This window comes from Staurois parvus, unplaced genomic scaffold (genome assembly GCF_062004578.1).
Source record: "Staurois parvus isolate SC_StPar_1 unplaced genomic scaffold, SC_StPar_1.0 ptg000287l, whole genome shotgun sequence".
NCBI lineage: Eukaryota > Metazoa > Chordata > Amphibia > Anura > Ranidae > Staurois > Staurois parvus.
The window spans coordinates 4639030-4665113 of NW_028318083.1; the positions used below are offsets into that span (position 1 = coordinate 4639030).

At 43.8% G+C, this 26084-nt stretch overlaps 1 protein-coding gene across 1 annotated transcript in view; it reads right to left on the reverse strand.

The window, feature by feature from the left end:
* Nucleotides 1-15417: 15417 nt before the first annotated feature.
* The window catches only part of RREB1 (ras responsive element binding protein 1), a 133461-nt gene continuing 122794 nt past the window's right edge, over nucleotides 15418-26084 (reverse strand). The window contains exons 12-14 of the mRNA XM_089682196.1: nucleotides 23167-23331; nucleotides 19755-20465; nucleotides 15418-19039 (exon numbers count right to left, since the gene is read on the reverse strand). Of these exons, the coding sequence (XP_089538322.1) occupies nucleotides 18813-19039; nucleotides 19755-20465; nucleotides 23167-23331 (1103 nt within the window). The 3' untranslated portion in view covers nucleotides 15418-18812. The remainder of the gene's footprint in view (nucleotides 19040-19754; nucleotides 20466-23166; nucleotides 23332-26084) is intronic.

The following is a 26084-nucleotide window of genomic DNA, read 5'->3' on the forward strand; positions in this document are numbered from 1 at the left end:
ATCAGAAAAGACAGGATCAAACATCTTTTTTACACAATGTGAAGGCTTAACCCATTAGGTTCCACAGTGAGTATAACAAGCATGCTTTACTGCATATACGGACTGATTTTACTGTAGTGGGTTTAGTAATACTTTAATGACTTTGGTGAGGGGCTCCATTGCAAGGTCAAAGAGGAGGGGAGAAAGGGGACAGCTTTGTCTAGTAACCTGGCCCAGCACCAAGAACCTCGAGTTGCAGGCAGGAATCCTAATTCTGGTGCTAGGGGAATGATAACGGGCTGTAAACCAGTGAAAAATTTCCCTAGCCCTGCTTGAGAAAGGAGTGTGCCAGTCCTCAGAACGCATGCATTCTCAGAAACGCGTTGCATGTCTATGATGTCACACGCCATCACCGCTGCTCCCAAGCACAAAGGAATCTGCCAGGCTTTCTTCTTCAGGCTTCAGCTGACATTGCTCCAGTGCACCCTGCTGTCCAGCCGGAGGTCAGATAGACTTGCCAGGCTTACACTACAGGCTCCATCCTGACACCTCTCCAGTGCTCACTGCTGTCCAGCCGGCCTTCCTGTTCGATGCTCCAGATAACTCCTGGGATATGCCTCATTTAACCCCTTATGAGCCTACTTATTACCGCCTACATGTGAATGGTTTTATTTGGGTTCACCATTAAATATCTTACAGTCTACACTCTGTGCTGTGTTTCTTTTCTCAAAAATTTCCCAGACAACCCATATTGTTGCAAAAGCATATGAAGATAAGGCCAAGTCAAGCTGTCCAAGGCCTTGTGCTCATCCAAACTAAGGCAGGCCATAGACGGGCCATTTATTGGCCGAATTGTGGGCCGATAAACGAAAAATCGGTTGTTGCCGATGCTGTCACCAATGTCCACCAAAAACGTCCCTTTTTCGTGGATTTTCCAGCATGACCAATAAAAATAAATGAGAAGATCTGCGAAAAACGGCCGACGGGCTGGCCCCACTAACGGCGTGAATATCTGCCGATTTTTTTGTGCGGACGAAAATTCGGCCGATAAACAACCTGTCTATGGCCTGCATTAGGAGCAATTCTTTCTTACACAGGTTAGCATCTTGAAAAACATTAGTGACAAGGTGATTGTTGTCAGTAATTAAACAATTCAAGATAAACTCGGATTGGTCTGGGAAGGTAAGTGATGAGATATTCGAGGCTAGGCTGTTACACAAAATCCTGCAGAAGATCTTTGGGTCGTTATTGATCACATATATTGGTCTATAGTTTTGTGGGTATAGGTGATCCTTAGTGGGTTTTGGGAATAAGGACATGTTAGCTATAAGCTTTTCATCGGGTAAGTGGTGGACTTGCAAGATAAAATTATACAAAGAAGGTAATTTAGGAGACAAAAGTGGAGCAAAATGTTTAAATTTGGCAGCAGTAAATCCATCTGGATCAGGAGCCTTGGTGCGCTTTAAAGATTTAATGACCCATAAGACTTCTTCCTCAGTGCAAGGGGCATTAACTTTCTCCTGTTGGGAATTAGTAAGGGCAGGGAGGTGGATGATAGAGAACCAAGAGGTTATAGATTCGGAGATCGGAGTAGAGGGTGGCGACAAGAAATTGGAATAGAAGCCTTCAAAAATGTATAAAACCTCAGAAGGTAGGGTTACCATGCTACTGATGGGGCCTGTAGCTTGTAGTCATGTTGACGGCGCATGTTTTGATTCAGTTTACGGGCAAACATAGAGGAGGTCGTATTACAATGTGAGGGCTTTTTCAGTCTAAGCAGATATCATCCACAGGTTCTTTAAACCTCAAGATGTCCTCTACTGGGACAGAGTTTTGATAAGACAAGAAACTAACAAGATCTATTACAGGGACAGCCCACAGCTCAAAGAACCTTATCTTAAAAGGATATTGCTGGACAAAATGCTTGGGTAAGGTAAACTCTTTATCTGGCTTAGGCCAGTTACCATACAATACACGTTTCAGTAATAAATGTATTGCAAAGGTCTTAGCAGGCTGGGGCAGCTGAGATAACAAAGCCTGGTAACTTTTGTGACATCTGACACGGTGCACTGCAGGTCCAAGTATGTGCGGACTGTATCTTTAAGGACTGAAAGGTATACTTTGTATCGGTACTCTTCGTATACCACATCATCCAAGAAGTATAGGGTACATTCAATCAGAAATGGGCTCTGGTGGAGCGGGCATGAGAGCACACTTGTGACTCCTGCATTCTGAGGCAGCTAACATGGCTGACAATTGACCTCCTGGATAAGACAGATGAGGAAGCCCCACCTTAAGGTGTTAAACATGACCTTTAAGAGGTACACTGTAAACCATGCTGCACATGTTAATGAATCGTAAGCTCTCAAGGGCTGCAGAAGCAAAGTTAATGTTGCCTGTGACCTTGTCACTGGAGACAGCAGGTAGTCTTCAGTTGAATGTCGTGAGAGGAATGTGGAGTGTGTGGTAGAGGAGATGACAGAAGGCTGAGAGTATGCACAAGTGCACTATGAAATGGTGAGCAGGTCAGCATCACAGGAGAGGTCACAGAAGCTAAAAGATTAAATTGGCCAACGCAGACTCAGAGGAGTCTGTTAGGCTAGGCTGTTTTTGCTACTATAAGTGTTGTGATTGGTGTGCTGACATTATCCTCTGGGGACAAGGGGAACACAGTGGTAAGCACACCCCTGGCTCTCTTAAAAAGGCAAACCCCTAAGCATACTGCAGCAGTGGTCCAGAAGACACACTGCTGCCCCTCAAAAGACAATTAGGAGAGTGCCAGGCAGGAACCAAAGACAGAAACTCCATCCAGAGAGCCTTCACCCTCCCAGTGGTATACTCTAAGGGGTCTTCAGGGACAGGGTTCAACCACAGAGGTGTACCACAGTCTTGAACCTCTAAAGTGCTTTGTGCTGTGTCACAAAATGACTATGAGAGTGCCTCTGCAGAGCCCAGAGCCTGAAGCACACATTAAAGTCCAGCTTTGCTTCTTCCTGACAGCAAGGTTGAGTATGGCCTCCATGGCTATTCCAAAGATCAGCCAATCCAGGAAATGGCAATATAAGACCCTTCTTGCTTTGCAGTAATGGGTGAAGCTTGCTAGAAAAATTAAGAGTGAGAGGATACACTAGGCTGTCTTACAGTTTTGTTTTTGTCAGGGATCCCCGCGATCCGTCCCTCGATGGTCCCGGCGCAGGCGCACTGCTCCTCCCAGTACACGGGCACTAGGTCCGGGCCGGCCGCGGCGTTCGAGTTCGCGCATGCGCAGTAGAAGCCGCGGCCGCCCGCTGGGCACCAATGGCAGCGCAGGGCGGGATATTTAAAGGTCCCTGAGCTGTCATTTCGTTGCCTTCTGGTCTTACCTGCATTCCTGATCCTGTGAACCTGTATACTGTAAGTTATTGACCCGGATTGCTCTTGACCTTGCTGATTTCTCCTGCCCAGACCCTTGCTTGCCTGACCTCTCTCCCTGGATGCCCCTCTGTAGATCTGACCTCCTGTTGCTGACCTGGCGTGTGACCCGACGATTCTCTGCCTGCTCCCTTGTACCTTACCGTCCTCTACATTACCGACTCGGCCTGTCTGACTACGCACTTGCTCAGCCATCCATCCATCCATCCCATCAGGGTCACCCGACCTCCTCACATTTGGCTCTCCCTGGTTGGAACCCCGGGCGGACACCCCTACCACTGACAGGTGTGCTCAGTAGAGGCGACCTGGTCTCAGGGTACTACAAGTCCATCCCCACCATCAGGGGCCCTGGTGAACAAGTACCCTGGGGCTTAGATTCCGCGCTCTGGGCACGCCTGACCGGTGGAGTGCTAGTGGTGCCGCTCGGCGGTCCCTCACAGTACCAGAAGGCCATGACTGAGCCTCGAGGAGGACTCACCCCGTTGGACGAGGTGTGCAGGCACCTGTCTACCCTGACGCAAGCTGTAAACACATTACAGGACAGATGTCTGCAGATCGAGAATCGGTTTCAGGCCTGCACCATATCTGTTCCTGTTTCACAGGCCCCGGCCCCTGCACCTCCAGTCGCAGCAGCCCACGAGCCGGCTCCTGGGCCTCCCACATCACTCCCTATGGCGGAACCCCGAGTACCCTTACCCGAGCGCTTCCATGGGGATCGCACACGTTTTCGGTCATTTCGTGACTCTTGTCTTCTCTTTTTTGAACTACAGCCACGGACCTTTTTGACAGAGTCAGTGAAAGTGGGGTTTGTTGTCTCCCTGCTGCAGGGTGAACCCCAAGACTGGGCCCACCGACTAAGGGGAAACAATGACCCTCACCTGATTTCGGTCGACAGCTTCTTTAACGCTATGGCCATCTTATATGATGACCCACAACGGGCGGCCTCGGCCGAGGCCACGTTATACACACTCCGACAAGGTCGGCGGACGGCTGAGGAATACGCCTCTGACTTTAGGCGCTGGATGGGTGACACTCGTTGGAACGAGTTCGCCCTTTTACACCAGTTTCGTATGGGCCTATCTGAGGCTCTGAAAGACGAGCTCGCCCGGGTAGAGGTGCCCGAGATATTAGAGGACTTGATTGCACTCACTATTAAAATTGACCGTAGGCTACGGGAGCGCAGATTGGAGAGGTCTGGTCAGGGTCGCGGAAATCCCTGGGGGTCATTTCAGGGATCCGGTCAACATACTAGGCCAAGCATCCAGAACCTGCCGGCTGAAGATGCCCCCGAACCCATGCAGCTAGGCCTGGCTCGGCCTAAACTATCGCCTGAGGAACGCCAGCGCAGACGCTCCCAGAATCTGTGCCTGTACTGCGGCGAAGCTGGTCACATGGTGCGTTCCTGCCCGCAGAAACTGAGTAAGTTCACTTCATCTTCTTTATCTGTTGGCGATATGACCCCGTCCCAGTACTTAGTTGTTCCCCTCTCCTTTCAGCTTTCCGAAAGGACCGTGGAGGTGTCGGCCATAGTTGATTCGGGGGCATGCAGCTGTTTTGTGGATATCAATTTTGCTCACCAGCAGGGTATTCCCCTCCGCCCAAAGGAGAAGGGGTTTCATATCTTTTTAGCTGATGGTTCCCGGATAAAGTCAGGAGTAGTCAACCAGGAGACCCCTTCCATTATGACTTCCATTGCCGGTCAGCACCGGGAACTCCTCCGCCTGGATGCTATTGCATCACCCCTTTTCCCAGTCATTCTGGGGCTCCCTTGGTTGCGGGCCCATAACCCCCAAATTGACTGGGAAACTGGGGTTGTCTCGTTCCCTTCCCCATATTGTCGGGAACTGTGTCGAACTTCGGGCCCGGGGGTCCCCCAGGTTCTTTTGTGCTCTGAGGGGGATGACAGCCTGAAACAAGTGGTTCCTGCAGCCTATCACAAGTTCCTTGACGTGTTCAGTGAACGGGGAGCAGATGCTCTACCCCCCCACCGCCCATATGACTGTCCAATTGATCTGTTGCCCGGTTCTGAAATCCCGTTCGGACGAATTTTTCCCCTTTCTGAGCTGGAATTAGGGGCCCTGAAGGACTATATTGAGGATAGCCTCCGTAAGGGATTCATCCGTCCCTCCACTTCCCCAGCAGGTGCAGGGATCTTCTTTGTAGAAAAGAAGGACAAGACTTTGAGGCCATGCATTGACTATCGGGAGCTGAATAGGGTCACCATTAAAAATCGTTACCCATTACCTCTGGTACCTGAATTGTTCCAGAGCTTAAAGGCTGCGGTAGTATTTACCAAGTTGGACTTAAGGGGAGCCTACAATTTGGTTCGAATAAGGGAGGGGGATGAGTGGAAGACGGCCTTCCGCACCCGATTCGGCCATTTTGAATACCTGGTCATGCCTTTCGGGTTATGCAATGCGCCAGCCACCTTCCAGCACTTTGTAAACGACATCTTTAGGGACTTCCTGGACATCTTTGTCATCGTCTACTTAGACGACATTTTGATTTTCTCATCCTCCCTGGGGGAGCACAGGGTACATGTAACAAAGGTGTTGGGGCGGTTGCGGCAGCACGGGTTGTACGCTAAAGCAGAGAAATGCTGCTTTGAACAGGCTAGCGTTACATTCCTGGGTCTGATTATCTCCACCACGGGGGTCGCAATGGACCCTCAGAAGGTCTCAGCGATCCTAGATTGGCCTGAACCCACGGACAGGAAAAGTGTCCAACGTTTTATTGGGTTCGCAAATTTCTACCGGAAGTTCATCAAGAACTTCTCGGGTCTGGTCTCCCCTATCACTCAATTAACTAAGCTTGGGACGCGATTCAGATGGACGCCCGAGGCACAGGAAGCCTTTGAGGCACTAAAAAGGTTATTTACCTCGGCACCCATTCTGGGTCATCCCGACGCCTCCCTGCCCTACATCTTAGAAGTAGATGCATCTGAAAACGCGGTTGGCTCCATCCTTTCCCAGCGGAAGGGCGCCAAGGAATTACTTCACCCAGTAGCATTCTTTTCACGGAAACTTACCCCGGCGGAGAGGAACTACGACATTGGGGATCGCGAGCTACTGGCTATCAAAACCGCTTTAGAGGAATGGAGGTACCTGCTGGAAGGTGCCTCCCATCCCATCCTGATATTCACGGACCACAAGAACCTGGAATATCTGAGGACGGCCAAACGTCTACGCCCACGACAAGCAAGATGGGCATTGTTTTTCTCGAGGTTCCAGTTCCACATCACATACAGGCCCGGCTCGAAAAACACGAAGCCTGACGCATTATCGCGCATGTATGAGGACACCAAGGAGATCCCAGTGCCCGACACTATTCTTCCGGCAGGGAATTTCTTGGCCCTTCAGACAAACCTTCGCTCCGAGATCCTGAGGGCGTCCACAGCAATGTCTACCTCCGATGGGGCCCCCCTCCAGAACAAGGAGGGACTCCTATGGAGGGAGGACCGGATTGTGGTGCCAGAGGATGCCCGAACCTTAGTCTTGGGACATTGCCATGACCACCCACTGGCAGGACATTTTGGACCGGTCAAGACCCTGGAACTTCTCCGGCGTTCCTTCTGGTGGCCAGACATGGCCAAGGATTGTAAGATCTACGTGGGCTCCTGTGCCATCTGCCAGCGGAACAAGCCTTCAAGGAACAAGGCATGGGGCCTGCTACGTCCATTGCCCATCCCTGAACGGCCCTGGCAGAGAATCTCCATGGACTTCATAGTCGAGCTCCCTCCTTCGCTGGATCACACAGCAATCCTCGTGGTTGTGGACCGCTTATCCAAGATGGCCCATTTCATCCCTTTACGGAAGACTCCATCTGCAGCCGAGACGGCACAAGTCTTTATTCGAGAGATCGTTAGACTGCATGGGGTTCCCGAAGACATCGTCTCGGACCGAGGGGTGCAGTTTACCTCGCGGTTTTGGAGGGCACTGTGCAAAGCCCTGGATATCAAGCTGTCTCTTTCCTCGGCATTTCACCCTCAGACCAATGGCCAGACCGAGAGGACCAATCAGACCCTGGAGCAATACCTGCGATGCTACACATCATTCTCTCAGGACGACTGGGTGCCACTCCTCCCTTTGGCAGAATTCGCGTACAACAACGCTTGCCATTCAGCAACTGGGCAGTCCCCGTTCTTCGCCAACTATGGGTTTCATCCGGTCTTCCTCCCGGACTTGGTCCCGGAATGCCCGATTCCAGCGACGCAGGATGCACTGACCTTCTTCACCTCCAACAATAAGAAATTACAGGAAGCCATCCGTCAAGCCCAAGAAGACTATAAGAAGGCTTTCAATAGGAAGCGAAGAGGGAACCTGGTGTTACAGCCCGGAGAGAAGGTTTGGCTGGCTACGTCAAACTTGCGGATGCTTTGCCCGTCGAAGAAGTTGGGACCTAAATTCATAGGCCCTTTTTGCATCAAACGGATGGTCAATGAGGTGGCCTATGAACTTGTTCTCCCTGACACACTCAAGATCCACCCTGTCTTCCACGTGTCCCTGTTGAAACCGGTAGTCCCTGATGCCTTCCCGGAACGGGAATCCAGGCCCCCGGAGGCCGTAACGGTTGAAGAGGAAGAGGAATTTGAGGTGGAGGCAATCTTGAAGTGCCGTCGAAGGGGGGGCCAGACCCAATTTCTCATCAAGTGGAAGGGCTACGGCCCTGAGGACAATTCGTGGGAACCAGCCCATAATGTCCATGCACCTAGGCTTGTCCGGAGGTTTCTTTGTGATCACCCGTGGTGGAGAGATCGGGTGGGCATCCGGAGGTTGCCCGTAGGGGGGGGGCAATGTCAGGGATCCCCGCGATCCGTCCCTCGATGGTCCCGGCGCAGGCGCACTGCTCCTCCCAGTACACGGGCACTAGGTCCGGGCCGGCCGCGGCGTTCGAGTTCGCGCATGCGCAGTAGAAGCCGCGGCCGCCCGCTGGGCACCAATGGCAGCGCAGGGCGGGATATTTAAAGGTCCCTGAGCTGTCATTTCGTTGCCTTCTGGTCTTACCTGCATTCCTGATCCTGTGAACCTGTATACTGTAAGTTATTGACCCGGATTGCTCTTGACCTTGCTGATTTCTCCTGCCCAGACCCTTGCTTGCCTGACCTCTCTCCCTGGATGCCCCTCTGTAGATCTGACCTCCTGTTGCTGACCTGGCGTGTGACCCGACGATTCTCTGCCTGCTCCCTTGTACCTTACCGTCCTCTACATTACCGACTCGGCCTGTCTGACTACGCACTTGCTCAGCCATCCATCCATCCATCCCATCAGGGTCACCCGACCTCCTCACATTTGGCTCTCCCTGGTTGGAACCCCGGGCGGACACCCCTACCACTGACAGGTGTGCTCAGTAGAGGCGACCTGGTCTCAGGGTACTACAAGTCCATCCCCACCATCAGGGGCCCTGGTGAACAAGTACCCTGGGGCTTAGATTCCGCGCTCTGGGCACGCCTGACCGGTGGAGTGCTAGTGGTGCCGCTCGGCGGTCCCTCACAGTTTTCCAGTCTTCAATAGCCTGAAGGCAGCAGCATAACCCAATGAATCCAGAGCTACTTCAACCTGTGTTCCTTAATGTATGATCAAAACACAAAAGAAATAAAATAATAAACTAGCAGAAGCAAGTCTAATACATATTTTTCCTACACTTGCCTGAATAAGCCTATAGGCAAGGGAATGCACTTAAAGTGGAATTGAATTAATTTGCTTTTAAAATTGCTGATAAGCAGTGTTTTTATAACAGACTCTATTGGTCTCTTCCATCTTAAATACTTTTGATGGCCTATCAGCAGTAATGTACACTGAGCTGCACATGCTCAAAGTACATTTATGGGATCATTCTGTGCCATGATGATGTACATGCACAGGAGAGACTTCATCGTGGTCTGGCCATTCATGTAGCCGAATGGAGAAAACCCAAAAGGATTACTTGGAGATGGAAGTGCCTGAGTGCTAATAGCCTGGCGCTGGAGGGCTATGAATCTGTCAAAATGTGCTTATATGCTGTGTATACTAGAACAGTATAGCATAATCCATCTGTGGAAGTGAAAAAAAATAAACTATAGCGAAGTTTAATTCCGCTTAAAAAGTATCTATAGCAGGCATCACTAAATGGCGGACCGCGGTCCGAATACGGACCGAGTGACAGTCCTGTCCAGACTGCGCCCCCACACCACTTAGCAGCCTGAGTGGACTCCTTTCCTCCCGCTGCTGCAGCTGTTAGTAAGCGGGAGGAATGGCAGTGTGGACTCCTGTTCTGTATGTACTCTTCTGCAGTGGCCGTCGTCGCTGCTGCTGCTGAATTTCAGCAGGGAAGAGGGCAGGAGGAATGGAAGGAAGGACTCCTCATCTGAAAGCACCGGCTTGCCACTGCTGAAATCAGAGCAGGGAGGAGGGTGGAAAACACTGCAGGAGCGGGGAAGGGGAGCCAACCTTTCATGCGGGTCACTTGCTTTTTACCAGGAAGAGTTGGGCAGCTCCCACCCTCAGTGGAAACCTTCTATGCCTCCCGTGCTCCTCCCTGCTCTGAGTTCAGCAGCGGTAAGCCAGTACATTCAGAAGAGGAGTTTGTCCTTCCACTCCTCCTGCCCACATCCCTGCTCTGAGTTTAGCGGTGATGACAGCAAGCCAGTGCATTCAGAAGAGTCCTTCCTTCCAATCCTCCCGCCCTCTTCCCTGCTGTGATTTCAACAGCAATGGCAACGATGGCAGTGGCAGATGAGTACATATAGAACAGGAGTCCACCTTGCCATTCCTCCCACCCTTCATAATGTGTTAAGGTATGGGGAAGATTATGTGGTAGAGGGGACTGAGATATCAGAAGGGGGATCTGTGGTACTGGGGGGCTGTGAGATTGGGGAGCTGTGATGTGGGGGTGCTTTGATGTGGTGATGTGAGGGGGGGAGCTGTGATGTGAGAGGGGGGAGCTGTGATATGGGGTACTGAGAATTGAGAGCTGTGAAATGGCGGGCTGCAAGAGGGGGGAGCTGTGATATGGGGGGCTGTGACGTGAGGGGTAGGAGCTGTTAAATGGGGGGCCATGATAGGAGGGAGTTGTGATTTTAGAGGGGGGAGCTATAATACTGGGGGGCTGTGATGTGAGGACAGCTGAGATATGGGGGGCTGTGATGTGAGGAGAGCTGTGATATGGGGGAACTGTGATATGGGGGGCTGTGATATAAGAGGAGGGAGCTGTGATATGAAAGGTCTGTGATGTCAGGAGAGGGGGAGCTGTGATGCAGCCGATTGTGATTACACGGGGGACTGTGATGTCAAGAAAAGACTGTGATGTGAAAGGGGGCTGTCATGGAAGCGGGGCTATAATGTTGGGGGGCTCTGATGGGAAAGGGAGTTGTGATGTATGGGGGCTGTGATGGGAAAGGGGGGACTGAGGACATTAATGCAAAAGGGGCTGTAATGTGAAAGACCTATTAAAGAAAAATTAGTTTCGGATCTCTGCAGAAAGAAAATGTTACCAACCAGACCATGAATTTTAATTCAGTACCCCTGATCTATAGTCAAAATGCAAAATCATATATTGATTTCTACATTGTATATCAATTATTAAATTTAATTATTTCAATTATTAAATATTTTAAAGAACAAGCAGGATCTGAATGGACACTTATTAAGAATAATAGTTACAAAATCATGACTATCTTTTCATTCTTAAGGCTCTCTTCTTTGCGGAAGATTTTACCCCCTTCATGACCAGGCCATTTTTTCCTATACTACACTACGCTACTTTAACTGGTATTTATGCGGTCATGGAACACTGTATCTAAACAACCTTTATATCATTTTTTTCACACAAAGATAGATTTCTTTTGGTGGTATGTGATGACCACTGGCTTTTTTATTTTTTTCGATATACACAATATTGTAGAAAAAACAGTATTTTTTACTTTCGGCTATAAAACATATCCAATAAAAAATACAAAAAAACACATTTCTTCATAAATTATGGCCCAAATGTATTCTGCTACATGTCTTTGCTAAAAAAAAAATCCCAATAAGTGTATAGTGATTGATTTACATAAAAGCTATAGCACCTACAAACTATGGTATATATATACTGGAATCTATTATTTTTTATATTACTAATGGCGGTGACTTATAATAGGACTGCGATAGTGCGACAGGCAATATGACCCGGACATCACCAGTGACATTAATACAGTCATAATACTATACACTGTCACAGTACTAATTACCCTGGCTGGGAAGGGCTTAACATTTAGGGTGATTAAGGGGTTAATATGTGCGGCTTTAACTTCTAGATCTCTCAGTTCTCAGGGATGAGAAACTGACAGATCGCTCCCTCTGTACAGAACTTGTGTTGTTTACCAACACAGAGCTCTGGGCTGTGATTGTACACAGCCGATCAGCAGGTCCCAGTCATGAATCATTGGCTCAATGTGCACAGTCCCAGTGGGTGCCAGTCGGGGGGACACGCATTTGCGCCCTATACCTGGAAGTAGACAGAATCGTACGGGTACGTCGCTTTGCCACCCGACTGCAGTACATTGAGGAGTTAAAGTGATTGTAAACCTCTGACATGAGATATGAACAAAGTACTCTATAGTGTGTGTTTGTCTCAATCCAGAGCACAAAGTATCAAGTTAATAGTATTCCCCCATACTTGATTTCCTCCATAATGCTTGCAAATTGTAATCCTATGGTCTCCATAGTGTCCAGAAGCCCATCGGATTAGTTAATAGTGGGCGGGATAGTGCAGTGGTGGTTGAGCTCAAGCAGCCTGTGATGCTTGGACAGCACCACTCCACAGCAAGCCCAGCCATCCCAATGAGTGACACAGGCTATTGTTGCAGGATTGTTTAGTGTTGTCTCCTGAAGACAGGAAATTAGGAAAATAGGCTTTGGATGCCAGGATTACAGTTCAGTTGTTTAACATAGATCCAAAGATAAAGTCAGCTATGGATTACATGTACTGTATGTTTTTGTATTTATTTCAGAGTTCTACTTTAAGCTCCACCTTAATCAAACATCATATTATAATATTAAAGTGTTGACTTTTTTTAGTGTCCGTTTTATCTTTAGTCATACTTCAGTCAACTTTGCGTGCAGTAATTTTTGGAAGCCACTTCTCTAGTTGACAGAGCATTGTCATAGCTGTAGGCCATTTGGACCCCTCTAGATACCTCGCTGAAAAACTCCAAGTTGGCAATCCTCAAGTGCTGGCCTGTTGCTAGGGCATGAAAACATTGTTTTTTTGCTCTTGTTATGCTGGGAGTGAGTGTTCAGCAGTTTTCACATCCTAGCAACAAGGCAAGATGTGGGGGTTACTAACTGGGAGTTTTTCTGAGAGGGAGGTGGCAATAGTTTACAGGTATGATAATAAAATGAACATTTTAAAAAGCTGCACAATTTTTTAAATATCTCATTGGGACCCTTCACTGCATAGGTTATTTTCTGGAAAAGATGAATTTACCCTTTATGTTTTTATGCTGCACTATGTAGGTAATTACACTACATAACTACTGGTAAATTTTGCTCCTCTAACAAACCAAATCTCTCAAATCAAAATTTTTCTTTTTTGTTTTGGATAGCAAAAGGGAAGGGTATGGGCTGGTTCACACCATTCCTGGACATGAACACACTGTGCATTCCTGTGTGATTCACATGTGGTTCTGTGCCCTCCAATTTCAGCCCAATAATTTTGAATGGGCTAAAGCTGGACAGCACCGCACCAAAAGTAGTGCATGCATTACTTTTTAAAACATACTGTAACCAAATTGCATGGTACAAAAGTACCATGTGATCTAGAGCAGGCAGGTGCTAGCAAACACACTGCATTTGGAGTTACAGTGAAGGAAATAAGTATTTGATCCCCTGCTGATTTTGAATGTTTGCCCACTCACAATACACCTACCATTCAATTTTTAGACTGATCATTTCTTTGTAACACTGAGAGACAGAATAGCAACAAAAAATTCAAAAGAAATGCATGTCTAACAAATGATGCACTGATTTGCATGTTCATGAGGGAAATAAGTATTTGATCCCCTTCACAAAACATGACTTAGTACTTGGTGGCAAATCCCTTGTTGACAATCACAGAGGTCAGATGTTTCCTGTAGTTTGCTACCAGGTTTGCACTCATCTCAGGAAGGATTTTGGCCCACTCCTCTTGGCAGATCCACTCCAAGTCATTAAGGTTTGGTGGCTGACGTTTGTCAACTCAAACTTTCAGCTCCCTCCACAGATTTTCAATCGGATTAAGGTCTGGAGACTGGCTAAGCCACTCCAGGACCTTAATGTGCTTCTTCTTCAGCCACTCTTTTGTTGCCTTGGCCGTGTGTTTTGGGTCATTATCATGCTAGAACACCCATCCACGACCCAATTTCAATGCCCTGGCTGAGGGAGGAAGGTTCTCACCCAGGATTTGATGGTACATTTCCCCATTCATCGTCCCTTTGATGCGGTGCAGTAGTCCTGTGCCCTTAGCAGAAAAACACCCTCAAAGCAGAATGTTTCCACCACGTTTGACAGTTGGGATGCTGTTCTTGGGGTCATAGGCAACATTCCTCCTCCTCCAAACATGGTGAGTTGAGTTGATGCCAAAAAGCTCGATGTTGGTCTCATCTGACCACAACACTTTCAACCAGTCCTCTACTGCATCATTCAGATGTTCAGTGGCAAACTTCAGAAGGGCCTGGACATGGGCTTCTTGAGCAGAGGGACCTTGCAGGCACTGCAGGATTTCAATCCTTGTCAGCGTAGTGTGTTACCAATTGTTGTCTTGGTGACTGTGGTCCCAGCTGCCTGGAGATCATTGACAAGATCCTCACGTGTAGTTCTAGGATGATTCCTCACTGTAGACACCTGGTAGCCAGAAATCCTGCTGAATGATAGGGGATCAAATACTTATTTCCCTCATGAACATGCAAATCAGTGCATAATTTGTTAGACATGCATTTCTTTTGAATTTTTTTGTTGCTATTCTGTCTCTCAGGGTTACAGTACACCTACCATTCGATTTTTAGACTGATCATTTCTTTGTGAGTGGGCATTCAAAATCAGCAGGGGATCAAATACTTATTTCCTTCACTGTAGCTTTCTATTGACACCTGCTGCAGATCGCAAACAGAGCGCGTTTTGCATGCGGTCTGAATTGCACATGAACATGTATGATTCATGTTCAGGCATGTGTGAACTGGCCCTTAGAGCAGTGGTTGTCAACTTGTGAGCTGAAGGGGGCCCCAAATGTGGCCCTTGACATCACCAAAGGGCCACACATAATGTTCACTATATGTAATGCTTGAAAGGGCTGTCAGAAGCTGCAGACCTAATAAAAGGAAATGAGGGTCAGAGAGCATGGACATTTTTGACAGGTATGTTGGAAAAGACAATACAAAACTGGGAACAAGTTACATGAGGCTAATAGAGATCACTGCTATTACCCTAATCAGCGCTCCCACTACAGACTGCTGAGCTCCAAGGGCCACACATTATATACCTTATACATTAAGAACCAAAGGTTGGGCACCATGGGGTTAAAGCCTCTGTCAAGTTATTACTGTCTGTGTATACCCACAAAGCAGATTTCCTTTACTTCATATGTGGTCACTGGGAAAGGAAGTGAGGTCATATGCCTCTTCTAATTTCTGCTGCATAGACGTATTGTGGAACGATAAAATAAAGATCATTTTAGAATTTCAGAATACAATATGGCAGTGTGTTAACTTGCTTTGCATTTTGTGTTAACATTTGAATACATGACTGAACTAAATATATTTTTTATTTACATAAAGTTTTATACTCGGTACCTAAATGTGGATCGTTCTCTGCCTATCATTGGTTAATGTCACACTATAACTAGAAGGGGCCCACATAAGGATAGAGACACTAATAAAGCTACAAGAACACGTCTCCTGGGTGTGCAGTTATTTTAGTTTGGGAAATGTATTTCCCAGTTAGTATGTAACATGTTTCTTCTATGACTCTGATATTATATGTACACCGTGTTTTGCAAATGGAAGTAGGACTGTACACAAAACAACATCAGCCATCATTTTTTTCCATTTTAAATATAACATTTTATTGCTTAGATTGTTTGATACAGAACAGCTTTTTATTTTGATTTTGGAAGTACTGTACAGCTGAATAAAAAGAAGGAATACAAGTACCAAAACAAAAGTGATTCTCTGTTCATGTGGCATAGACCAGTCTTGTATATAATGCATAGCAGCAGTTTATTTCCCTTTAGAAAAATACGAATATCTACATTTTTATAGTAGTTTCTGGTTACAATAATGGGTTGTATTCACCAACAGTAATGTTGTTCGTGCTGACAAAGAAAGGAAGAAAACAAGAATCATTGTGAAGCTGGAATTATGACTGTTGTGTAGCCCAGGCTTTATAAAAAGATAGCTATCTATGTGACTGGGCTTTTATTGCATTCACAGTCAAGTGCTTATTGTAGTGATTCCATTACCTAACTATTAAATATATTTATCAATTCATTTTTAAACTCAGATACGACAAAATAAAAATAAAATAACAATAGAGAAAATTCAAATTGCAAAGCCCTGAGAAGAGGAATACGAGAGAAGGGGGGGGGGGGGACACAAAATAAGCCGACCATGCAAGCTAAATCTACATTTCACCCAGAGTTTAATCATGGTGTATACTTCACAGTTTAATATACCAAAGTGACACAACGGTCTGGGAACAACTCATAATACATGTAAGGATATTTGTTTTCTGGTAAAAGAAGAACAGACCTTATCTATCAGGGTACAAATATATTTAAATAAAGCTTTCAATCCATTTTGATTATTGCTAACAAACGTCCCACTCTTCTGACAAGTTAGAGATATACAAAATATTTTGTAGAGAAACAACAAATAATAAAATTACTAAAATTCAGGGGTATAGGTCTACTGAATTCATTTGATTTGAATTGATTATTAAGAACACCTGGTAGAAAAAAAAAATATTCTGTGAACCACTGGTTCAGGACTAGTAATTTGTGTCAACATTTTTGTACTGCTTATCTCATAGTGAAATATATTAATTTACAAATAATTACAATGTATTTTTGCAATAGCTGCTGCTCTGTTCTACCGGTCATTCAGTTGATTGTCAGGCATTGCACAGATAACGATGACAGTGTTCTACTGAATGATCCCTCTCAAGTTTGCTTTGATTCTTACTGAAGTTCAGAAAAGATGTGTGCAGTGGTCTAAAAAATACAAATATGCTTCCCTCCAAGTACAAACTACTCGCGTTGAATTTTTTCAGAAGCTGGGTGTAAAATCTTTCTACTAGTTTACATGTATACTTGCAATAAAATTGGACTCAGGAGACATTAAAGCTGAAATGTTTAGGATGCAGAGTATATAGACATTGCATTTTTCCAACAAGATATTTTGCTTTTACAATGCGGCATACCGTTTTGCAATTGCCTTCTACTGGCTGTTTTTTGGACTGCAGCTTACTAGACATCGGGGATTCTGATCTGTACAAATTCAATTGCTGAACGCAGTTTACAGAAATGCCCAATTTCCTTGCAGTCAGCACTAGGCAAAAGTGCCAGATAGTAAGTGCATAGAAAAACTCTTGTATATATAACTCAAGTTGAAATATGAATGGTTTGCTTTCTAGAGGTAATAGCAGCCTTTGCTTTTATGGGCTATATAGGACCTATTTATTTGTTTTACCTTTGTCATTATGATCTTTTGAATAAAAGAAATAAAAAATATTAACTGCTAAAGAATCATAGGAGATCTAGAGGGAAGCATAGGGGCTATAGTAATGTAATAGTAAATATTTAACATGTTCAACATTCCGGAGATTGCAACAAACTGCAGAGGGAAAATTGCACAGTTACAGTAAAGATATATATATATATATATATATATATATATATATATATCCCATACACATTTGTATTTGTGTTTAGACATATAAGCAAAATATACATATACACGCACACCCCCACATCCATACATAACTAACTTACACACAGTTTATATCTATTTACACACACTTTTTTTTTTTCTTTTTTAACAGGGCTCATCTTCAAACGCCATAGCACAAACTGTAATGTAGCTTCTCCTTTTCACCAGTAGTACATTCCTGCCTAAGAAACATGATGGTCATGACATGATGGTTAAGGCATCCGATGCTGGAAGACAGAACTCTTTGCTTGTTTTGACAGTCCACCTCTGCCCTCCTCCATCTCCATGACAGGACACATCAAAGTCTGCATTTACTCTAATGCACACAGCCTCTCTTTTCATTGAGAACAGGGTTGGAATGGTGCAATGCAAGAGAACTGCCAAAGGCTAACATTTAAAGAACAAAAAGGAAAAAAAAACCTCAAGAATGTTCTATTTATACATATTTATTATTACCAGGATTCAAAAGTTACCTGGTACACTTTGAAAGGCAAATATTGCCCAAACGGTTCTGCAAAATGCAGAGACTAGTAAGCTGTTGAATTCAAGCAAACAGAATCAAGACATAGGCAGGGGTGGACAGTTCTATGGATGGTAAAGTTTCCACTGGGTCCTCTGTATGTATGTCGGAGGTAGAACTACTAAATAGTAACACCATTCAGACACGTTGTGTGTAGATCAAGTTGTACAGTTCATAGAGATATAAATCTTTTTGTTTCCTGGTTGTAGCAACTGCCATAGATTTTGTAAATATTCTCATTCAGCACATCCCAGAAGAATATCGTTCCACTATTGTCCACTTAGCAAAAACCAAGACTCATATGTGGGTTAAAGAATGAATAAGAGGTCTTAAATTAATCCTTCTCTGTCCATTTCATTTTGTTTTCCAGTTGTTGGCTTTAGATCTGAATGGCTTTCTCCACGACTTTAAATGTTCACCTCTGGAAAGACAGTGATTGGTGTACTGAAACAAGATTTCAAACGTTAAAGAAAAACAATAATGCTTTACTGGAAAATGTCCACTTCTGAATAATTCTTTTAATTTCTCTTACATATAAAACTGTATATTGAAAAATGTGGTAGCAAAATATAATAAAGTAGTAAGGCACTCAAAATCCATGTAAAGTTTGCATTTTACTTTAAGGTTATGGCACATGATATGGCCTGCCATAATCCCATATAGCTGTCACAACATCCTTAAAGTGGATCAAGTGTAAGTATGATTCTGTCATAGCAATCCAGAGGGGTAACAACCCCTCCACATCTCTGGCTCATTTCATCCCTACAACAGGCAAGGAACCCTCTGATACTAGATGTATGTTATTTGCAGGCTTTTCAAACACCTTGTTGGAACTTTGTACAGATTTACAATCTGAGCTTCTTCAACTGTCTTTAACATCCACCCCTACTGCTTGCTTTGAGCTGTTATTTCTGGGAGCAGTTTCATTTTTTTGAGATGATTCCTCAGCAGCACTTTTTTTCACTTCTGGTTACAGGGTGGCTGTTAAGACTTGATGGTGTCACATTCATTTTCTGATACATGATTTGTGCTGCTCTGCAGGGACTCAGTTTCACTTTCCTCCTCACCCCTAAGCTGTTTCTCCTCTTTATCACTGTCCTTGCACTGGCCTTTCATATCCTTTATTTTCTGATGGATTCGCTGGTGGCGTACCAGACTGTGCTTTAGAGTAAAAGTGCGTTCACATGTCTGACATTTGTAAGGCCGCTCACCTACAAGACAACAAAATACGTTTAAAACATTGGTACAAGTAGGTCAGACTGTGTGAATAAAATAAACAAAAAAAAAGAAAAAAAACCCCAGAAATGATAAACTTAGGCAGCTTTTACACTGATCCGTTTTTCATTGCATTTTTTGGTGCGTTTTTGAGAATGTAAACTTTTTTTTAGTTTAGGGAAGGGTTAAGTTCAATCAAGTTTGTACTGTGTTCTGTGTCATTATTGGACAAAACTTCTGTTAGTTCTGGTGACCCTGGTCTTTGCAATAGAAAGTTAAGGGACACTAGTTTTGGTGACAACTATATAAGAAGAAAATCCCCATAACTTTGGAGAGATTTCCTCTCAATTCATGTTATGTTTTCAGTGCAGGAAGTAAGGGGGAATCTCCCCCAAAAGGACAGAGACAGCAAAACAATAACTTGACAAGGATTCTATTAAGTTCTTACTCTATTCTGGGAAAAAAAAAATACAACACTTGGCTATTTATACATTTTAAGAACAGTTAATTGATGTGATAGTTTATGATTGTGTCCTAAACATGTCAAACAGAAAACTGGGGCGCAGCTATTTGATGTGGTTTGTGTGTCAGTGTACCACATTCTAACTTGTGCACTCAATGGTAGTGAAAAATATGCACGAAACACTTATGATAATGATGTGCCCATAAATTTTATATATGTAATTAGAGAAAACCTTGGAAATCACTAACCTGTGTGTGATCTCATGTGTCTTGTGAGATCCTGGAGGGACCAGAAACGCTTGCTACAGACTGTGCATATTTTCTTTCTTTTGTCCGCTTTTGTCCCTTTAGTTTCAGTCTTGGAATCTTTGTCATCATCACCTTTGTCCAAAGGCTTTTCTACTTTTTCTTCTGAGACTCCTTCTCCATCTGTTGTCTTATGTTCAGTTTGCTCACTTTCCACAGGAGATTTGGACACCTTTAAATCAACCGGGAGCTCCTCTTCCTGGTCTCCAGTCTCCTTTGAGGAATCCTGATTAGCTGGGTTACAAGTATGAATTGATAGATCCTTGCCTGCATGTTCACTGGTTTTCTCCTGATCACTGCTTTCACATGAATGTGCCTTCTTGTGTCTTCCTAAGGTAGCAGGAAACTTGAAACTCTTCCCACAAATATCACAAGAGTTGCTCGAAGCCTGCCCATTGGGTGATAGTTTGAAGTCCATCAGCTTACTTGCAAAATTAAGATCTAGGCTTTTGTTGCTCACAGCGTCATCCTCTATCTGTTCATCTTCATCCTGGTTGGCCTTCTCCAGATCTAGTGTTAGGTTTTCAGTCGGCTTGTTCATGGACATCTGCTCGCTTTCTGTAACTTCAGTTTGCTCTGCTTTTTCCCTGTCCCCAGATGTCAGATCTAGCACATCAGCTTCCACGGCTGATAAATCTGCATCAGACTGACTATCTGTAAAAAAGAGAAGGCAACTTTTAACAAATGTGCTTCGAAAACAGACCAATGCAGCTACTCAACATGTTTATTGTTTTCAATGTGTTTTAAGTGTATGTAAACCCAAAACAAAAATGCTATGAACTTCAGAACCTTAGATGTGGTCTGCATTAGTTTCATTTTTCTAACATTTTTCCTTTATTCTCATTTGGTGATCCTGTTAGTAATACACTTCCTTTCCTAGAGTAAAAACGTTAAACTACACCGCTACTGGCAAGGGGTGCTAACCACTATCAATAATGGACTTCAGGTGTCCCTGGTGACTGATCCCAGTATCTGCTTACTAATCATCTTAGATTAATCTACCTTGCTTGATAATACGTACTATTGTTAGAGTTCTTTTTCAAGCTTGAAAGCTTGCGCACAAAAATGGTTATCTCTGCACCCCCCTACTTGGGCGGAACGGAAAGCTCAAACTAATATTGTCCTGTCTAGGGAGAAACTTGTATTTTAACAAGATTTTAAAAGATATGGAACCTGTGGTTGGCTACTTCAGATCTAGCCCCAATTTCCCTTACTCTAAGCAGATTATTATCCTGTTGATTAACTCCCTGGAAGGCGTGTTTTAAGACTACCTTCTGACAAGACCGACACTTTCCTCTAAGAGTCCTTACGATTTGAGATTGGTTATGCTGGTGATGCTTAAAATTAATACAAAAGGCATATGGTTTCATATGTACAATAAATCATTGCTAATAGCAGTTGCAAGGGGCATGCAAGTTGTTTATTTTATATCTTTCCTTTTCTTTTTGTTTCATGATTGTTTGCTTTCAAGTGCTAGTAGGTCTGTATTACATCCCCTGTTGTCTACATCGCTTTATGAGATGACTGTTCAAACTTATTTTATATATATATATATATATATATATATATATATATTCGGAGCTGGATAGATGGCACAAGTTGTTTTTTTAGACTGTTTTGTATGTAAAAGAAAAAAAAATCTAAAACTTTCAGCATAAAGCATTGGACTTAAAAAAAAAAAAAAAAAAAATGAATGTTCACTGACTCCAGTGTATCTGTTGAGCCAAGATGGACTCCCAATTTGGACTACAAACCCCTCATTCTCTCCTAATCTCCCTTAAAGTAGCTACACATTTCAATATGACCATTCCATTGATCATTCAATTAAACTAAACATCAAATTGAATAATAATCATAAACCACAGACCATCCAAGTGATTTAGTGAGCTTTTGATCAATTCTGGCACTGGTAAGTCGAACGGCTGTGGTTTGATTGAATTTCTGATCAAATGAATATTTTTGTACATAATACCACATCAGACCATAACACAGATCAGTTAAATTATTATTTTTGATTGTACTGTCAATTGATACCATAAGCATTGCAGTGTTTGATATTTAATCAAGTGAATGACTTGTTTGTGATTCCTCATACCTCAACGATCAAAAAAGTGAGGCATGTATAGCCACCTTTACTTTTTTTGTGGTTCACAGATGATAGTTGGCAAAACTATTTGATATATCAGTTCAGTGCACAGGAGGTTACAAGGACATGCAATTTTAGCAGAAACAGCAAGAAAAACAATGCACATCCAAGGACTGGTAGGATGCAATATAATACATTTTTTTTCTTGGCTTTAGAGATCCTTCAACTACTTAAGCTTTAGAAGATTTTACCCCTCCATGACCAGGGCCCATTTTTGCTATTTGGCACTGCACTGCTTTAACTGGCAATTGTGCGGTCATGCTATATACTATACTATATAAATGAAAAAAGACTGACAATTCTGGGAAAAGAAAAACTATTTTTTACTTTCTGCTACAAAACATATCCAATAATAATAGAAAAAAAACACAAATTTCATGATGTTAGGCCAAAATGTATTCTGCTATGCAAATTGGTAAAAAAAAAAAAATCCCAATAAACGTATAATAATTGGATTACGTGAAAGTTATAGCATCTAAAAACAATGGTATATATGCACTGAAATTTATATTTATTTATTGTTTATACTAGTATTGGCAGTGATCAGCGATTTATAGTGGGACTGTGATAGTGCGACGGCCAATCTAACACTGACACTTTGTGGGAACGGACAAACGAACACAGCTAATAATATACACTGTACTAATTACACTGGCTGGGATGGGGTTAACATCTAAGGCAATCAAAGGGTTAACTGTGTGCCAAACAATGTTTACTGCAATGAGCGATGTGCCTGTTTTTACTCCCTGCTTTGCAGGGAGGAAAAGACTGACACTTTGCTGCTGACTGTAGAGAGCCCTATGTTGTTCACTACAGAGCTTTCTTCTGTCATTCGCTCAACGGGTCTCAGCCATAGATTATTGGCCAGGACCTGTTGAATGACTTGTGCTGTAGCAAATAACAGCATAGCCGGGACAGTGTGCACGTCCCCTACCCGGGAATGCTGGATCACACATATCTATCTATGTATATATATATATATATATATATATATATATATATATACATACACGATCTGGCACAACTGGACAGCACCGTAGCAGTAACGCTACAGTGCACAGCCTGGACGTAGTTAAAATCTACTTTCAATAAAATGATAAAAAGAAACATATGCCTGCACCATAAAAACAATGATTCTGTGAGGCCCAGGGCTGGACAGTAATGATGAATGAATAAAAAAAAAAAAAACACACTAGATGCAAGTGCTACCTGTGCTATCATGTGATCCAGCATCACTTTCTTTAGACTGGGCCACAAGACCGTTTCTTCGCAAGGAGAGGTTGGCAACTCCATGTTTGCGTAAGAGATGGCGCTCACAATTAGATTTGGTAGAAAAGTAGGCATCACATTGTGCACAGGGATAGGGTTTCTGACCTGGAGGAGGAAACAAAGTATTTAGTTGACCTGATTGTTTGGTTCATCTGATGGTTTCCTATAAATCGAAACAATGCAGAGAAACAGGTCCCATGATGGGAGGTACCTGATAATATGGAGATAGATAAATACACTATCTAGTAATTTTAGATAAATGACTTGACACAAGAGTCAGGAGTTTTGTGGGTTGAAGCAAAAAGAGGAGGGAGAAGGGAGGGCAACAATACCCTTTAGAACAAGCGAGCCTCTCTAGCCTGGACACAAAAGCAGCATTATGAAAACCCACTCTGCTTTAATCTGTTTCGAGTTGTTCGTTTCACTGCTAATTAACAGCTAAATCTTCATTAGGAGATCACATAGACCAGACCTTACTTCCAAGCTGTCATGTGATCACACTTTGCCTAATTACATGGATATCCATGTCTCCCCCTGTACTGCAAGAATGAGGCAAAGCTTCTTTCAGTCAATTCACAATCTTCGGGGATGCAATAGTGCCAATCACAGACTCCACACTGACCTATGCCTCTTCTTAAAGATAGTTAATATGTATTGCTGCACTATGGATTATATTTTAGTAATTTGGGATTGTTCATGTTTCCGGAATTTTTTTTTTTTTTTACTCTGGAAGACATCAACGTTTATTATAATATGTAATGCACAGTATATATTTCACTGCTTTAGTGTACGTTCATATGAATATGTGATGTGGGGTGTATGCACTATTTCAATATTATGATGGAGGGGAAGATCAAGCAGATTATTTTTAGAACTTTGACTATCTCTAGGTGTGTTGTGAAAGCTAGGACAAAATATGAATGCTCCCATGGTACTACTCTTGGTAGTACTAATCACCTAATGTAAGTACCATTCTTTGTCTTGAAGGCTGGTTCACACCAGGATCGGACTGATGTGTGTCCACACTACCAAATGCAAAAAAGTAGTGCATGCATTTTAAAAACGCACCGCACCAAACCACGTGGTACTTCGATTTGGGGCCCGCAAATGCATTGGATTTGCGATCTGCATTTGGGGTGCCGTTAAGAATACAATGGCACCTGCATTATAGATCAATGCATTTGAACAATATGCAGGAAACTTGCACGGAACACGCCTTTCCCGCACCCATAATGGTGACAACTGGTCCTGATGGCCTCATCAATACGCAGCAGGCTGCCCATGTATTTCACCCGTATTCTCGACCAAAGCTCTGCTGCTGCAGTGGGGGCTGAAATTCTGACTAAAAGACTAATTCATGACATGCGCCAACAGATTTTTTTTTTATAACATACAAATCTTTCATTGGATTAAACTAAGATTATTATGTAGGCTGCCATTGCCAACATACTTATAAGGGCTCATGCACATGAATGTAAATACAGGCATACAGGTGTACAGCAGGAGCTCACAGGTTTGGAAAATGATGCCCTTACGCATGCTCTCGTAAATGTAAGTTCCGTCATTTACCTGCATATACCTGTATTCAGCGCATTATGTCAATACAGACCTAAGGGCAGACGAACACACCGGCTGGGGCTCATGGGCAGTGTAAATACAGGCACATTTTATACACCTGTATTTACGCTCATGTGCATGAGCCCTATAATACTAGCTGCCTGGCTGTCTCTGGCTTTGGTACATTTATTGTACCTGTTCTGGATGAGGAAATTAATGCAGAACTAAACCCTCCTACCCTTTTAACTGAAGATGGAGTCTACATGTAGATCTGCTGTTGCCATGGTGCTGCACATGTGACCAGATATTACAACAGCCATTTGAGGGTTTGAAAGATCAGCTGAGAGCTGACATAAGCACACTCCCTACTGTGACTTATCACCAGAGCCATGCCGTGAATGTAACAGTTCTGAGAAACAGTTAAGCGGGACGTAATTCCACGCTATAGCTGAAAGACGGCTACAGCGTGCTTCTTTAGTTCTGGGAGGACGTCTATAGATGTCCTCCCAGAAAGCACATCAGGCGAGCTCTGTGTCCGCTGTGTCCTTTGGATGCAGCTGACCACCGATAGCGGTAAAGGGCCAACACAACAGCCCTTTGCCATATAACCAGCTGTGTCCAATCCCAGGTGTCGGCAGTCTGTTCCTCACACGCTGTGTCTGTGTAAGGAAGAGACAGCCGATACCCAGCAAGACTATCAGCAATTTGTTTACATTGATAATCAGGGCACAGATTATCAGTGCAGCTTATCAGTGCCCATCAGTGCAGTCTCATCAGAGCCTATCAGTGCCCATTACTGCAGCCTAATCAGTGAACAAGAAAAAATACTTATTTGCAAAATTTTATAACAGAAATAATAAAAAAAAGTTTTGTTTTCTTTTTAAAAATTTTCAGTCTTTTTTAATTTGTTTAGCAAAAAATAAAAAAAAATCCAGTGGTGATTAAATACCAACAAAAGAAAACCCTATCTGTCTAAAAAAATACAAATTTAAATTGGGTACCGTGTTGCATGACCACACAATTGTCATTCAAAATGCAGCAGTGCTGAAAGCTCAAAATTGGCCTGGGTAGGAAGGGGGTGAAAAAGTGGCCAGTACTGAGGTGGTTAAAGCAGAACTAAAACCATCAATTTAATAATTAAAAAAACAGTTATATTCCTGGCATGCCGGGAATGCTAACTGTCACATTTGCTTGTGCTCTCAACCAAACTGTTAAACCATGAAATGACTGGCCTTATAACTGACCACATGTGCAGCATCATGGAAGTTCCAGGCTAAGATGGCAGCTTCATTGGCAGAAAA